This window comes from Gavia stellata, chromosome 17 (genome assembly GCF_030936135.1).
Source record: "Gavia stellata isolate bGavSte3 chromosome 17, bGavSte3.hap2, whole genome shotgun sequence".
Lineage (NCBI taxonomy): Eukaryota > Metazoa > Chordata > Aves > Gaviiformes > Gaviidae > Gavia > Gavia stellata.
Genome location: NC_082610.1, coordinates 1,520,316 through 1,537,141, shown reverse-complemented (window position 1 = coordinate 1,537,141; position 16,826 = coordinate 1,520,316). Strand labels below are relative to the sequence as shown.

At 51.8% G+C, this 16,826-nt stretch overlaps 1 protein-coding gene across 1 annotated transcript; it reads right to left on the bottom strand.

Annotated features, from left to right (window-relative positions):
* Positions 1–2,326: 2,326 nt before the first annotated feature.
* Positions 2,327–16,618, bottom strand: DRD4 (dopamine receptor D4). The gene is made up of 4 exons (XM_059825888.1): positions 16,361–16,618; positions 4,236–4,348; positions 3,289–3,836; positions 2,327–2,529 (listed from the first exon to the last, which is right to left on the bottom strand). The coding sequence occupies exons 1-4, from the start codon at positions 16,616–16,618 to the stop codon at positions 2,327–2,329; spliced, it is 1,122 nt and encodes a 373-aa protein (XP_059681871.1).
* Between the last annotated feature and the right edge of the window lie 208 nt (positions 16,619–16,826).

The window sequence follows — 16,826 nt, the reverse complement described above, 5'->3', positions numbered from 1 at the left end:
AGCTACGTGCAGAGGCGAGCTGAGACACCAGGTACGCAAGCTTGGAGCTCTCCTGCTTGTGCAGGTGACTGGGCAGCAACTAAAACACAGAGCGAGACCCCTGCTAGCATTACTACATAGTTTGGGGCAAGTATAGCTGAGCCTTGGTTACTGTCTGATTTTTTGCTTTACTGAATCTTTTAAGGGGAAAAAAAATGGGAAGAGAGTGGGGCAACTTTCCTAAATGAAAAAAATTGTAGGTATGAATCATCTGTAATTAAAGCTCTCAGGGAGTTTCCCATCAGAGCCCTGGTATCTGGGGCAAACTACAGAACTCAAAAATTTACAACAGAATCACTGTGGGAATTTAATGTGTTTGTTTGTTGATGATAAATTGATCGAACAATTGTGATTCTTAGTCCAAAAAAGCTTCAGACCTCTCTGCAGTACTTTTTTCCTTTTGTTTCTAAGCAAACAAATTACCCCTCAGAAAGCAACAACCCTATACAAAAATCATTACTCAGAAGATTGCTGTTTTGTGCAATAATAATTTTCTTCCCTCCTGAGCCTCAGAGAACAGCAGTAGCTGCTCCCTCTGGCCACCCCCGGTGTCACCGCGCTCAGGTTTGCCAAAAGGTATAAAGGATTTTTTTCCTGCAGGCTGGAAATGGTTCCTGGTGGGTATTGTACCGCTTGACAAGGAATTCTGGCGAACTAGCAGCAACATCATTGTGCCTTTGGATGGGTAAATCCGAACTTACAGCTGGGCAGCCGCATGCACTCTCACAAGGCCCTTACGACTCTCACCCTCGCTGGCCTTGTGTGTTCGGTGCCTCAGCGCAACCCGTCACCATCCCCAAGCAGGGAAAATACAACAATTAGCATGGCAAGAACGCCGTTTTGTGCGCTGGTAACGAGTGAGGTGGCTGCGAGCCCTCAGTCATCCTGGGGTCTCCTCATCAGTCAGATGCTGCTGCCTGGGATAAGCAGTAACTGTCTTTCTAGTGCGTTGGGAGAGGCCACTGCACTTCAAGCTGTGGGATTACACAGCAGTGCTACCCCACAGCAGTCCCGCCAGATTGCTCTGGGTCTTGGGCAAAGTTTGGCATTTCTCAGCCGGGGCCAGCCTTCCTGCCCCAGGCGGGGTTAGGAATACTGGGCAGGGCCATTTTGTTTGGTTGGTTGTTTTTTTTTTGTAGGACCTTAATGTCCTCTTGTCAAACATGAGTAAAATCAGTCTTTGGATTTAAAACTATGAAGGGTAAGGGGAAAGGAGGTTGCACAAGTAGGTACACTTGCATCTGGCATGTGAACATCTGGGAAAACAGCTTAACAGCCTTCCCCGACTAACCCCGACTAACCCCGACTAACCCCGACTAACCCCGACTCCCGTCCATGTTATCTCACAGCCCTGTGAATGCCACCCCAGCAGCCAGGAGAGCCTGTGGCAGGCCCAGAGCCAGCTAAAAGCAGCTCAAGCAGCACCTGGGGCCCTGCCCCAGGACCACCAGGCTTGCGAGTAAAATGATGCGAAAAAATATAATTTATGGTCCTCATCAATCTGTGCCGGGCTAAAGCTCTGCCCAGAGCCACTTCTGAACTGAAGTGGGCTGAAGACGGATGAATTGCTGCACTTGCCCTTTCCCGCACCCCCGGGGGCTTTGCCGGGGAGAAGGGGGCAGCCCAGCTGTGGGAGACGCTCGGCGTGTCCCAGCGTGCGTCAGCAGGGCTCGGTTTGGCTCTGTGCTCACGAGCTTGGTTTGTTCTCATGGTTTAAATCATACGGAGCTGGTGGAGGTGGGCCGTTGCCAGGCCGGGCTGCAGTAAGGGAGCGCTCCTTCAGGAACGCTTCTTGAGACGGAGCTGGGAGGATTCCCCCGTGCAGGGGGGAGAGCAGGGAATCTATCTGCAACTCTCGGGGCCAGAGCAGCTGCAAGCTCCAAAGCTCTCCTGCCTCCCTGGATCGTGGTGGGGGTGAGGGTGTTTTACTTTGCTCAGTGCCAGCTAAGAGAAGCCCAAACCAGACCAAACACTTACATCCAAAGCAGGAGCTGTTCTGAGAAGCATCCCTGCTGGCTTGTGGTGGCTCTTGCCACTTATGTCAAGCACCAGGTGTTAAAAAAGTGGCTAGGCCTGCAGTTTCCAGTGGGGAGAGTACCAGAGCTGTATCTGCTACTCACCTGTAACTCCTTATTACAAAGGGCTGGGAACCAGCATCCTTTATCTGCCATCTCTCCTCCTTCCCTCCTCCCCAACAAAGACAGCAGACCTTAGGCAGAAATAGATCTTTAATGAACTATACAAAAAATAGCCTGGTCTTTCCTTCTCCCCACCAGTTCCGGTGGGCTCAGCAGAAGAGGTGCAAGACTTTGCAGAAGAAGTTCCTGAACTCTGCGTTGAAAACGGTATAAATGATGGGGTTGAGAGCACTGTTGACGTAACCCAGCCAAGTGACAGTGCTGGTGACTTGAGTGGGAATGGTGCAGGACTTGCAGAGAGCCCTCATAATGTGGACCACAAAAAAAGGTGTCCAGCAGAAGAGGAAAGCACCTGGCAGAAGAACATTAAAGAGAGAAAGTGATGTGAGTGTTAAAAAAGGGTTTCATTTAACAAATGCAGCCTGGGCCAAACAAGGATGGAGGCAGCTCAGCATGCTTAGGGAAAAGCAGCAGATGTGCTGACAGGTAGAGCTGGGCTTACGCCCAGACAAAAAATGTAGGATGTCTTTCTCGTCCTAAACGTTGATGAAAAGTCTAAGTTATGCATCGTTTTGGACTCGCGTTTAAGATGTCAGGTGTCACAGGTTTATCGTGAAGAAAAGGCTGGATTATAAACTCTGTACATATGTTCTTTCCCAGGGGTGGGGTTTGTTGGCATTACTCTGGCTCAACGGGAATCTGAGATGTTCACTGGATAACATCCTCTCACAAGGAGAGATGGGTACGGCAGCTCTTAAGCCACAACCAGGCTGTTCCTCAGGAACAAGGGGAGGGTGGGTGTTAAAACAAGTCCGCACGTGACGGAGAGGGAGGAGGGCCAAAGACACGGCACTGGGGAGGTGGAACAAGAGGGAGGTGGCTTTTATCTCACCCTCACCACCTCCAGCAAGGAGAAAGCATGGTCCTCAGCATGACAGCTGTCATTGCTGCCCGAGCACCCATGCCCGGGCAGCTTGGCTCCAGGCAGAGGAGCCCGCAAAGCGTGTGTTCACTTCGCCAGGTTCAAACAAGTCCTGCCAGGCTGAACCCCGCTGTAGGACAATGCGGCACGTTTCCCACCCTTCCCCAACCACCACCGACTGCTACTCACCGACAACGACAGGCAGCACCCGCATGGCCTTCCGCTCCCGGCCGTTGATCTTGGCCCGCTTCCGACTGTGTCCTGGGTGTGGGTACTTGAGGTGTGGGTAGGAGAGAGTCTGGATCCCATTGTTCATCACATAGTCCCCAGGGTGGGCAGAGCGGGCGTAAGGGTTGCACTCCTCTGGCTCCAGTCTGGTCTGCTCTCTCTCAATAAAGGTTGAGGGGTGATACAGCTTCCTGTTGGCCCCGTAGATGCTGCCCCTTAGCTTGGCCTTCCTGGCTTCTTCCCAATGCTTGAGTCCTTGGAACATGGCGCAGTAGAGCACCAGCATGACGGGGCAAGGGATGAAGAAGGAGCAGATGGAGGAGTACACGATGTAGTTGTCATCCTCCAGCTGACACAGGCTGGGGTCCCGGTTTGGGACGTTGTTGAGGCCAAATATGACTGGGGATGCTACAGCAAAGGCGAATATCCAGGTGGTGGATATAAGGATCAACTGCCGCAGGTCGATTTGTCGCCGGTTGTAGTTCAGTGGGATTGAAACAGCAATAAACCTGCCAATACAGGCCCCAGGTGAGTCAGTCCTAGTACGGTGGTGTCACCACTGGTAACGTAAGTGAGTGGTCCCAAAGCTGCTTGCCACTGTCCTTTCCCCCTATTAATTTACTTCCATAGCCAAGGCCTGGGCTACAACCAGTCTCCCCCCTCAGAAGAGCACCCAAAGGGACAGCTCTGGCCTCGTCACACAACTGTGCTGTCAGCTTGGCCAACAAAGGACACTGATGGGACACAAAGCTGGTGATGGGGGAGGATGGTAGGGCAGAACACCCTCCTCAGGGGAGAACGGGATCCAGCCTCCCTGCATGGGACCCTTGCAAGGGCGTGCACAGAAGCAGCGTGATGCCAGGACACAGCGCTCCCTCCTCTGGCATGAGGAGGAGGAAGGCACTTACCGATCCACACTGATAGCACAGAGGTTGAAGATGGAGGCCGTGCACAGCATCACGTCCATGGTCATCAGGGCATCGCACAGCACCGTGCTGAGGGACCACACGCCTCCCTGGAACTGAAAAGATCCCCGGGGTCAGCAGATGCCATGTCCCACTGCCTTTAAAATGACACGAAATGACTCCGTGCCCGGATGCCTCAGCCACTCACGTTTTCCTTCAAACAAGCAGCCTGAAGTTGAGCCGTCCTGCCCTCGGCACGATACTCCCCTTCCAGCAAAGCAGTGGCACACAGGAATTAGCCCCACTCAAGAGCTCACAGCTTGCTTAGGGCTCCGCAGTTCTGGCCTGGCTGGAGCATTGAGCTCACAGACCATCAGCGTGGCCAAGCAAGTCGTGCTGGGCAGAATAATGGACGCAGGGCAGCCCGTGGCCTTCGGTTAGTGCAGAGTGACAGCCAGCAGCTCAAAACCCCCAAACTCAAACTCGCTACCCCAAAATCTCCCCAGTAATACAGGGCTAAGCGTTCGTTGCAGCATCACTAGCTGCCGGCCACCGAGGAAGCAGGGAGAGGCTCTTCAACAAGTGACAGAGCACAAAGCTCCTCTTCCATTTTTCACGTCCGATCTGCTCCAATGTCCTGTTTGCAGACGATGTGAATCGTTTCTGTGTTACAGAACTGTCCCCTTCTGTCACGCTAAGCGCAAGGCCAGCCTCTTGAGACTACGTTCAAGCTAGTCAGATATAATCTCTTGTTCTCTCTCTACAATTGCAGGCACCCAGGGCAAAGCAGAAGTGCTGCCAGCGAGAGGATGTGACCAAACATGTGTCATTGGTCTGTATTACTTGGTAGTGGTGACTCTACTATACAAAAGATATCAGTTGAAAATCTAAATAATCCTCAAAAAAACCCCCAACAAAGCCAGAAAATGCCCAAGGGTTTGTGGTTTGTCAATACCACCTTGTGAAACAGGAATGTTTGCTCAGCAGTGTGCTGTGAACCCGGCTTTCGGAAAATGGGAATGGAAGGAAAAGCTCAAGGAGCACAGAAATAAGGCAGGCTCCATTAAACCCTTCTTCAGCACATGGCACCAAACACTTGCCCAGACTCTCTTCCATCCAAAGCTGATGCACTGACCGTCAGCTTCCCTTCCTCGCAGCAGGACAACTGCCTCTAGGATAAGACCATAAATGGAATTTTTATAAAATTCTAATTTTAGTACAAGAGAGGGTGCCTTTTTGTTTTTCCCTGACAGTAAAAGAGAGGCTCAAAACGCCACTCAGCTCAAGCTGAATCCCTTCATCCTAGTTTAGCAGTTGAGAGGAATAAAGGCTCCCTCGTTCCCCTGCGTCAAACTCCTATAAAGCTCTGTCGTCTCACTCCACTCAGAAGCCACACCACTGCGTGTGGTCTGCAAGCACTGACTCCAAATTAAATTCTTGTAAAAAACACTCAGTTCCAGGCACAACAAACCGAGCCTCTTGTATCTGTTGTAACCATGTCTTGGGCCTGTGTGCTGTTTCTGTAAGGAGCAGGGCACAAAGCAGTAGTGCTGCCTGGGAACAGGGAGAGGTTTTCTGGCAAGAAATAAGACGAGCTCAGCAAGAAATGCACAAGCTCCCCTGAAGGACAGGTCTGAGCTGTCTGAGGGTCTTTTTTTTGGAATGGAGCATGTATTTCACTTGCCAGGCAAAGAATCCTCCTCCCTGAGGTTCAGACAAATCGTATTTTGAGGTGGTGCTGTTCCTCCTAAGCATTACCCTGTTTCAGCCCCACTATGGCTGAAAGAGGAGCTAAAGGTACTTTCAGATCTAAAGCTGCCCTCGCATCGCGGCTGGCACAGGGTGCTGCTCCCAGAGCGGTGGAGCACCTCAGAGCAGGGGCTGGGAGTCCGGCGTTCGCAAGAGGCTACTTACACCCTTCACTACAGGCACCGTGAGACCCGATTTTCAGCTGGGTCTTCTCCCAACCAGTGGCACAGACTCTTTGCACAGCCTGGGGCCGAGGACAGAAGGAAGGACAGCCATGGCTTAAACTAGCACAGCCACCAAAAACTACTTACAGAAGTTTGTTCCAACTGAGCGCTCATCTTGCCAGTTGTAAAACCAGCCCATTGCTTTACCATTAAAGCACTTTTCAGGCTGATGCAGAAAAAGTGTCAGCTCAAGCCCATTCCTGCTCCGTGCCAACGTGCCGTTACCCCCATGAGCTTGTTCAGGGCAGGCAGAGACCTGTCGATGCGCTCACACCCGCACAGGCAAACCCAGGGACTTTCTTCTATTTGATATACCTATAATATATCTTTAACAATATACTTTATCAATGTATTATGTATTACACAGTGCATCAATATATAACAATATAATACAGAACATATATAAATAATGTCTGTATTATGTACCCTGTATTAGCGTAAGATGTAGTAAAATACATAAACCATACGCAATATATTATTACAGACTATGTATTCCCATTTAGGAAATAGCTGTTAGACAGGGATACGTGAACTGCTGACAAGCAGAGAGAAGAGGCTGAGCTGCCCCGCCCGGGGAGCCCTCAGCCTGCAGAGCCTGTGGGGGCTGCGCTCGTTCCCCAGGCAGACGGACAGACAGATGGACAGACAGACAGACAGACAGCGGCCCAGCTGAGCAGCACGATCCCTGCCGCTGTGCTCTTGCATTAGCTCCATAATAAGCATGTTGGTACCAGAAAAATATTGACCGACCTGGGGAGGCAGTTGTTAAGAAACAAGAGTGGGGAGCCAAAAAAAGCAATTCGGCGTCTTGGGAGAGCGAGGGAAACGCCTGGCACCCGGCATGGGGACAGCGCAGGAGGTGCCAAGGGCAGGGAGAGGAGTTCCACCCATGTGCCAGTGCAAAGTGAGGAGTGATGGGATGAAGCCAAGAAGAGAAATAATTAGACCGCTGCTGTATTTGGTTCTAAAACAGGAGAAGCAGGGAAAAGGGCTTCTGTTTAGTCTAACCCAAAAGCGAGCCGCCCAGAGAGGCAGGTGCCACCTCCCAGCACTTCCACGTGGGTAACACGACCGAGGCTGGAGACCAAACCGGCGGCAGGTCCTCCCAGGAGACGCCTGCGCTGCGGGAGCGGTGCAGCCGTGCCCGCCCAGCCCTGAGCAGCAGCGCTCCCCAAGGCTCACAGCCAGGGTACCTCCGGGGTAAGCCTGGCACTTCCACCTCTACCCCACCGCCGCTCTCCAGTCTCTCTCCAAAGCAAACTTATGGCAACAGTCAGCCAGTGCTCGTATAGTCTAACTTTGCTGGCCTTGTGCACGGCTCAGGAGGTGGGTATAAATTTGTTCGTGTATAGACGCTAAACAATAGGTTCTGGTTTCATTCACCCCAGCACACAAAACGGAGCCGCGTGGGTAATGCTCTCCACCTAACGCTGGGTGAGTGCAGAAAGCCCTGCCAGGAACAGGGGGCAGGCAGCTCGGCAAGGATTAATATCAGGCAGTAATGATGTCACGCACAGGATTATGATTAGTGGAGCTGTAAAGCCAAAGTAGACTCTGAAGAAACTGTTTGGCTATTTTTATATAGCCATCTCCTTGAGAGGTAGCCCAAGCCTCCAGGGGAGGGCTGGATTCAGACCTGAATGCTTCATCCAGCCTTTTCTCCATCAGCCACCCCAAACTGAATTCGGGAGCTGAATCAGAAAAAAACAACCCTCAAATTTTTGCCAAGCTCACTGGGATCCTGACAAGTTCCATTCAGCTTATGAGAGAGAAAATTTGATTCTGGGCTACAGTTTTTCGAAACCTGTTTGTGATTTTGGAGAACTAATTGATTCTGAAAAGGACAAGAGCTCTCAGGCTGCAGCACCTTCAGAGGACACCGCCTTTGCGGTGAGATTCAAGTTGGGCACTCAGAAAATGCGACAAACTCTTCCCTTTCCCCACCACCCCCCAAGACTCTGACTGGGGGGAAAGTGCTGGGAGAGGACTTGCCATTGTACCATGTTTCTTTCCTGCCCACCTTAGCAAGATGTGCCAAGAACCTCTCTGATGGGTGAGTGACTTTGGATTAGAGGCATAGCTGGCTTTGCTGGGTCATGTGATTAAGTGGTACCTAATTACAGGAGGCTGCAGAAGATTAGCCCATCAAGGTACACAGCGTAAAGCTTTAGGGATCATGAACAGCTCGAGCTGCCTTTAAGAAGTGCTCCAGAGCAACTCCACTTTCATTGGCTTTTTTTCATTCTCTGCTTTTCCAGCACGAGGCCCCTTGTTTTTCTCCAGCGATGCATGATCAGTCGTGCTGGTGCTGAGAAGACACAGACAGCTAGTTGCACAGCAAAACAGACGGTCTACACAAGCTGTCTCCCTTAACAAAATAAAGCTGCAAATATAACCTCACAAGCCAGCTTACCTGCTACGACTTTTCTAAGACTGATGACATGCTCTGCACAGCTCTGGCGAGAATATAGTGTGAGCCTTAAATAGGTGAGGTTTGGCGTATTAACTACCACACTCGAAACCTCCAAGCATCACCTCCTGGAAGAAGATGGAAAACTGTACGTGTGTGGCAACTCTGCCCTTAGCTCAGCACTTCGTGGCAGACAAGGAGGGTTGGTGAAACGCTGGAAGAGGCTGCCCAGGGAGGTGGTGGAGTCACCATGACTGGAACGTGATGGACGAGGCACTGCGGGACATGGTTTATTGGGCATGGTGGGGTTGGGTTGGTGGTTGGACTTGATGATCTTACAGGTCTTTTCCAACCTTAGTGATTCTGTGATATAGGAAGGTGATAGTGATTGCCGTGCTGGACGCAAGCCAAACCCCTTTCCAAGAGGTATTCCAGGTGCAGACTGGCTGCTTGTTTAGCCGACCAAGGTTGGCAATGCCAGCAAGTTCACATGCAGCCACTGTGCTCTCTTACAAAATACCAATATCTCACTACAAACAGCACTTAGGTTCTGGATCAACCACTATGCGCAGAGGAGGAACAAATCCAGCTGCTTCTTACAAAGAATACAAACAGGTTATGGAAGAGATTTTTATAGGATGGTGGATGGCAGGAGACAGACTTGACTTCTCAAACACCCTTGCGGGCTGCCTTCCTGGCTCAGGTCATTTTGATGTCCCTATTCCTACGCACAGCCAATTTGTAAGAAAAAATCTGCCTTCCTGCAAACAAGCCTGATGCCAGAAGAGCTCTTACACTGCCAGTGCTCCCAAGGGCATGAGCCAGGACAGGGCCGAAGGTTTTAGTCCTATTTCCTATGATAACAGCCTTTGTCTCAGTCCTGCCACACGCTTCTGCATGGCACCACACGGCAGCTTCATACCTGCCTCTCTTGCCAGCCCTGCAACCAGGCTCAGTAAGAAGCGGAGCGCACAAAGTGATCCTTTGGTCTTTGGCATCTGAAATAAGATACCCGGGCCACAGCAGCCTGCAGCTGAATTTCCCAACAAGCACCCGCCTGCCCTCAACGAGGCCATGGCTCAAGCACATAGCATGGAGAGACTGAAAGTGCTAAACCTAAGAGCCCAGGCCTGCTGAGAAGGCTATGACACCAATCAGAAGAGTAATAAGCCTTGCAAGTGGGCGAAAGCCAGCATCCGAATCAAAGAATTCTCCAAACGCCCACAAGAAGCTGACTCTGGGTCTTTTTTAATGAGCCTTGACGACTGCTACATTCTCCAGAAGACACAACGCAACCTGCAAGGGGAGAGGAAGGAGAGGGACTGGGACACAAGACAAAGATGGCCTCACGTCCGCTCTAACATCCTTTCTTGACTTAAATCATTGAGGTCAAGGTTTTTCAGAAATGACAAGCAAGTCTGGTCATCCACCTGAGACATTATGAGGGCCCAAAATTCAAAGATACCTCCCCCCCATTATTGATCACGGAAAATAAAATCCTTAGCACTGGTTTATAATTGCTGGCCTGTATCACCTCCCCAGCATTTTGTGCAGAGGCTGTCTGGCTCAGACCTCAGCCAGGCCTAGAAGGACATCTATTTCCACTAAAGCTGTAAGATTCCAGGAAAGGCTAATCTCAAATACTTCTGCAAAAACGGATGTCACACGTTCACAGAGAGCCACAGAAAATTTGGAGGGCAGAGATCTGGTCTCTGATCAGAAGAGCTGCATCGCAGGCACACGACATGCTGCAAAAAAGAGATCTTTCTACACCAGTGGTACACTGACACCCTGGAAGTTTTCTGCAGAACGGCATCATCTCCACCAAGAAAACAGCTTGTGTAATTAGTACTGGCTGCTCTATCGCTCTGAGGATCTGCGGGGCAGAGAGCCTGCTTGGAAAGACTCATCTTCCCTGACCTGTAGGAGCCGGGTAAACACGCAGAGCCGCTAAAACTGTTCCCTCTTTTTCGTAATCAATTACACAGATCTTAGTGGCAAAGATGTTTACATAACCATGCCTTACACCGCTCCTGCCAGCACCTTCCTGGATCAGACCCCTTTCACAGCTCAGGCACTCGGCATGGATTAAGGAGAGAGCTGATCAGAGGAACGGTTTGCAGAGCGAGGCAGGTAGGAGATATGCTCTACAGCAGAGTACAAGAGTGGAAGCTGCTCAGCCTGGCGCCTGCCTTAATTGCTGAGAATGTCTCCAGTTAATGAGGCCTATATAAACCGCTGCTGTGGCTCCTGCCGTTGTCAGAGAGTCTTTGGGCAGAGGAAGCCGTTAAACACAAAAGACAAGCCTTTGTAGCCATGCAGCTCCCTCTCTGCAGATTTCTAGTGGGCAAAGCCATTCAGAGCCTAAAGGTATCTGCAGTACCTCCACAGCACCTCATGGCTCTGCTTTCTCATGTGTCCTCACTGTCTCAGGGGAGCAATAACCCCCGTTTTCAGTGCTATCAGTGCTCCAGGCAGACTCTGGTATCTTCTCCCAGCCTCTCTTCACACAAAAGCAAGGCTTTGCTCCTGAGGAATTATCGTGGACCTCTGGGAGTGTCCCAGGCCACCTCCTTCCCCCTTGCTTCCCATCATCCTTGCCTTACTGGCACTGGATTGATTGCTAGGAGAGCACTTCACATTCTCATCAGAAAGACAAGGCCACTGCAGAAGAGCAATCTACCTTCCCTGTGTTCTTCTACCTCTCCCTGTCATACTGCTAAGAGCTGAGATTCCCAAGCAAGGTAGAAAGTAAGTGCCTTCTGCATATCAGGGCAGCCTGCTGTGTGGTAATTAACAACTGGCAAACACTAGAACATGTCTTTGTTCCGTGTTTGAATAAGTTGAGTGGACAGCGTTGGGCACATCTGCATCACCACGCTATGATTTGGCGTATGATTGCCTGTGTACATACTGATACCTGCCCATCGGCTCAGTCACCCCCGTGTAGCAGCTAACAAGACAAACGGCAAGCAGCACTAAGCCACTTCCATCCAAACCAGCACTCCAAACAGAATGAGGAAAGATCAGGGTACAGAAGTTCATCTGTTTTTCTTAAAAGATAGTGTGTTTCTGCAGAAGAGAAACTGGCTGTAAACACCGCCCTGTCAGGAATTCACCTCATGTCCACAGTCTCAGGAGCTGTTCAGTTTGGAAACGGATGCTTTAAGCCACTGGAAAGCTGATGTTTCTTCCCTTCCCATCCATAGGGTGGTTCTTGGTTACATCAGGTTGTGGAGGATCGGAACTGACAAATGACAGCAACATTGGATTTATGGAAGGCCAGCTTCGTAACATCAGTTTTAACACTCTCGTTAAGGCCCCAAGCGTTAACTTGAGCTGCTAATTTGACAGGACAAATTAATGAGGAAAGACATACAGCCTGAAGAACTCCCAACAATGCACAGTGAACACTGGAGAGAGATTTAGGACAGGGCAGGACTCGGGGGAAAACGTTCATCTCGCACAGAGAAGACTGGTCTGTGGGGAGAAGAGGTCTGCAGGCTTTCCTGCACGCCTGGAGAGAGCCACACGGCTCCAGTTCACTGGGAGACACTGATTTCCTACACCGCTGGCCTATTTCCAAAGAAAGGTCTCTCAGCCGGGGACTGTCCATTTTTACACGCGTTGAGGGAGCCTGGTGCAACAGGACCACAACTGGCCGGGAGTAATAGACACCATCTCCTGCTCACCATCAGAAAGCCATCGCAGCACCGTGGTGCTTCTTGCATAAGCTGCGGTGTGAGGACAGGACTGGAGGAGGTTTGCATTAGATGGCCCATTTCCCTGCCCTTCTGCCAAGCTTTGGTTCCAGTCAAGACTGCGGTGACTGTGAAATGGTACCGAAAAGAAACAGTTGTGACCGCACACACCAATTTCCCCCTTGTCTAGCACCTGCTTTCAGCAGTCCTCCAACCTTGCAGGTACAAACAAGGGACATCCAGAGAACTAACACACAGTTTGGCTTCCTACAGCCAAGACCTCTGAATCCTCACCATGGACTGAGTTTAGCTGTGACAAAAAGTTACCTGGGCTCTTTCAGAAATTCAAAAGGAGAGTATGTGTCAACAAATGCGTTGGAATAAGCTTTCTTAACAACTAGCAATAACAGTCAAGATCAAGGCCTCTCCCACTGTGCTCAGGCTTCTGTGAACAGCAGCAAAGGATAATCCACATCTCACAGGAGGGAATCCCGTCCCCACTGAAGCTTGTGCGAGATCTGTCATTTTGTGGGGATGTCAGATGTCACCTCCAAAGTTTAAATCCCTCCAGCTGTCTTCTAAAGCCCTGACTGGGAGGGATGTTTCCAAAAACCTAACACAAGAAGCCATCTCACAGGAAAAAAGCACAAGATGACAAAGCTTCTCCTGCTGAATGAAGGAAGTGGTCAGAGTTTATTGTTCTGTTCCTGCTAAACAAGAAGCAAAAAAACACCCTCTCAGCCGGTTTTCAAGTTTTCCAATAAGCCCTCAAAGTCCATCTTTACTCTCTCAGGAGCTGTACTAAAGTTAAAAAACCCAGCCAAACAAAAAAACCCACACCAAGAATAAAGGTTGAACTGAACATTCAGGATTGTCCGTGCTGCATTTTCAGTGGCTAAATGCAATTCTACGAAATACAAGCTGAAATCAAACCAACAATCACTACACTCTGCACCCCCTGCCTGAGTGTCTGATTCTGATCTACAGTTTTCGCTTTTGCCTCTAAGAAAAAAAAAAAAACAAACCACAAAAATTCTGTCCCCTGGCACTGACTCAATGGCTACTCTCACTTTTCCTTAGCATATTTCAGAACAAAATGAGCTGCAAATCCTGCACCAAATATAGGACATTATTAAAAATTAACATGGGCACTGTGGGCTCTGAGCCCACTGAGAAACTTCCAGGCACGAAATGGGTACTGCTTCAACCCAGACAACAGCCTAAGCTGCCCTCCATTTCAAAACCCCATTGCCTGCTCAGGGAGGCTGTGATTGCTGCACAGAGCTGCCTTTCACTCCACACCTGTACGGTACCTTCCACATCCACTCTGCGCATGACCGCTGAGTGGGAAGAGTGCAGATCCTGGTGCACGCTCTTTTTACAGGGTCTCTTACACCTCTGAAAGCCTGCAGAAGTTGGAGGGAAAGACAATTCTGTCATACACCACCTTCATTCCCTGTTGTTTAATATCCTGAGTGCAAAGATGTGGAAGAATTACACCACATAACTGATGCTTATGAATAGCTATGGAAGTGAACACACAAAGTATCATCATAGCTAAGGCACAGGCTGGACAGCCCAGGTTTCTAAAGCTCTTACAGGGCTGAACGCCTGTTGCCTGAGCATCCAGAGTTTGTGGGATGCCTGTGGTACCCAAGGAAAGACCCACAATACTCATGCCCAGGTGGAAGCATTTTCAGAGGTACCCCAGAGTATGTTAACCCACATAGCCTCACATAACCCCATAACCCATAATAACACACAGGAGAGGAACACCTCTCGTATGAAGACAGGCTGAGAGAGTTGGGGTTGTTCAGCCTGGAGAAGAGAAGGTGCTGGGGAGACCTTCTAGCAGCCTTTCAATACCTGAAGGGGCCTACAAGAGAGCCGGAGAGGGACTTTTTACAAGGGCCTGTAGTGATAGGACAAGGGGTGATGGCTTTACATTGAAAGAGAATAGATTTAGATTAGATATTAGGAAGAAATTCTTCACCGTGAGGGTGGTGAGGCACTGGAACAAGTTGCCCAGAGAAGCTGTGGATGCCCCAACCCTGGCAGTGTTCAAGGCCAGGTTAGACGGGGCTTTGAGCAACCTGGTCTAGTAGAAGGTGTCCCTGTCTGTGGCAGAGGGTTGGAATGAGATGTTCTTTAAGGTCCATTCCAACCTAAACCATTCTATGATTGTATGATTTAACATATGCCAGCAAAACTCAAGCCTGCAGGCTAGAGGAAACCACACTGGTGTGTGTGTCTGCCCACAGAATCGGGAACTGGAGACATAGGGAGACAGCAGAAAGAGCAAGAAAAAAAAAGGGAATCCAAATTAGCAAGAAGTAGCTGAGAAGAATGATGAAGACGGAGGCTTTCTAACCACCAGAATTGAGTTAACGAGGGAAAAGCAAAACCACCAAAACCAAACAGCACGGGGGAGCTCCTGTCAGTGCGGTGGAAAGAGAGAGGGGAATCTAATGCTCCTGTTCTTCACTGGTTCTTCTTACGGGTCCCCAGCTGAACCTGTCCCTCCAGAATACCTCTGCCTCCAGAGAGGTCACAACGTCCTGCAAAATCCTAGGACCAGGTAGAGAGGCTAAAAGCATCCTAAGCTCTAATCCGCAGCTTGCCTTGCTTAAGAAAGTATAGGCCCATTCCAGTCAGGCGCTGAGCAGCAGCCCTGGCGTGGGAGAGAAGGGGAGATGCTAAGGCCTGAACACTGCCTTCAAGGATGGGAACACCATTCGGTCTCACTCACGGGGACAGCCCCTTTCACTCCCGGAGGAAGCACTTAAGCCACCACCTTACAAATCATGTGGCTATCAGAAACCGCGAGGTTCGCCTGACACCCCCCCCAGTCCCCAGACTACAGCTTGCTGGGGCTGCTCACTGGGCACAAGGCTGTGTGCTGGTGCTGGCTCTCCCCACACCTGGAAAGAAGAGGACTCCTCTTTCTTCCGCACCACCAGCTACCGCAAGGGCAGGTGCAAAACAGCTGCTATTTTGGCCTGTGGGTGCTTTCATCCACTTGGGCAGGGGAAGAGCCGCTGGCTGGTACCACCGGGCAGGCTCTAGCGAGCCTCCTTGCCCCAGTCCAACAAATCTCCCTGCAATCTCAAGGCATTATCAGTCCCCTGGCAGTAAACATTTATCTCCCTTTTACAGAGAGGCAGAGAGCGATGCAAACCCACTCAACCTCAGGAGCTCCTGTTTTTCTCTCCCTCAGCTGTCACAGTCTTGGAGCTGAACAGGCTTTGGAGGCGAACAGAAAGCCTGACCCAAAGTCCCCCGAGGTGGCTCTCCATGACCACCATCGCATGCAGGGTCAGGCCTGTGCGAACCAGAGAACCGGCCAGGAGGAGCCCTGAAGCAAGCTGACCAAAGTCACCTTGACATAGGGTGACCAAATCCCATCTAGCTCCCTAAAAGGACAGCTTCCCCTACTCAACTCGACAGGGAAGCCTGTTTCCTGGCTAAAGATCCCTCTTATCACCAAAACCTGCTCACCTTACACCAGACAGAGCACAGCACAGGAGCTCTCTGTCCCTTCCTAACCATTTGCTGACGGCGACCTGGGAAATGTGCACGCAAGGGCTCCCCAGAGCTGCTGCCCCGTCCCGGGGCAGACCCCCCGGTGCATCTCCACTCGGTGCATTTGCAGCTCGGCAGTCTCCCGGGAGGCCGAGGGGGGAGCCCGGGAACTCGCACTAAACCGGCTGCCGGTCCCATCACTCGTGGTCCTGCAGCGGTTTTGCGCTGCCATGGGAGGCTCGGAGGGAAAAGCCGCGGCGGTTTGAAAGCGGCACACGCAGCCCCGCAGCGCAGCCGAGGGCAGGGGCTGTCCCGAGGGGCTGAGCGGCGGCGGTGGCGCTCCCGAACCGGGGGGACGGAGGCGCGGAGCAAAGCCGGAGAGGGGCTTTAACCCTCGGTACGCGGTCTCTTGCCGATCCCGCCCCGCAGCCCTGTAACCTTCAGGATCCCCGGGCACCACAGCCACAACCCCCCGTCCCCCCGGTGCCCCCTCCAGCCCGGTGCCCCCCCGGGCAGCCTCACCTCGGAGTAGACGTAGAGGGGCAGGACGAGGAGGGCGAGCAGCAGGTCGGCGACGGCGAGGCTGACGATGAAGTAGTTGGTGGTGGTCTTCAGCGCCCGCTCGGTGCAGACGCTGAGGCACACCAGCCCGTTGCCGCCCACGATGAGCAGGATGAGGACGATGCCCAGCACCAGGGCGGCGATGTTGTGGCCGCCCGCCGGCGGCGGCGGTGGCGCGGTGCCGTTGCAGGGCGCGGCCCCGGCGCTGCCGTTCCCCATGGCGCCGCGGCGCTGCCCCGGCAGCCCGGTGCATGGGGCTCCCCGGCGGCGGGCGCCCGGCTCAGCTCCCGCCGCCGCCGGCCGCGCTCAGCCCCGCGGCGAGGCTCCGGCGGCGGGCCGGCCCCCAAACTTTCCGCGGAGCGGGGAGGAGCCTCCGCCGCCGCCGCCCGCCGCCGTGAGGGAGCCCCACCCGGCTCCGGCTCCGGCC

Bases quoted from the DNA above. Each gene is read 5' to 3' on its own strand.
- DRD4 (XM_059825888.1), bottom strand. From the start codon at position 16,618: ATGGGGAACGGCAGCGCCGGGGCCGCGCCCTGCAACGGCACCGCGCCA. The intron at 4,349-16,360 runs GTGAGGCTGCCC...GGATCTTTTCAG, and splicing joins CCCTCTACGTCTACTCCGAG to TTCCAGGGAGGCGTGTGGTC. The intron at 2,530-3,288 runs GTGAGTAGCAGT...TTCTTCTGCCAG, and splicing joins GGTGCTGCCTGTCGTTGTCG to GTGCTTTCCTCTTCTGCTGG.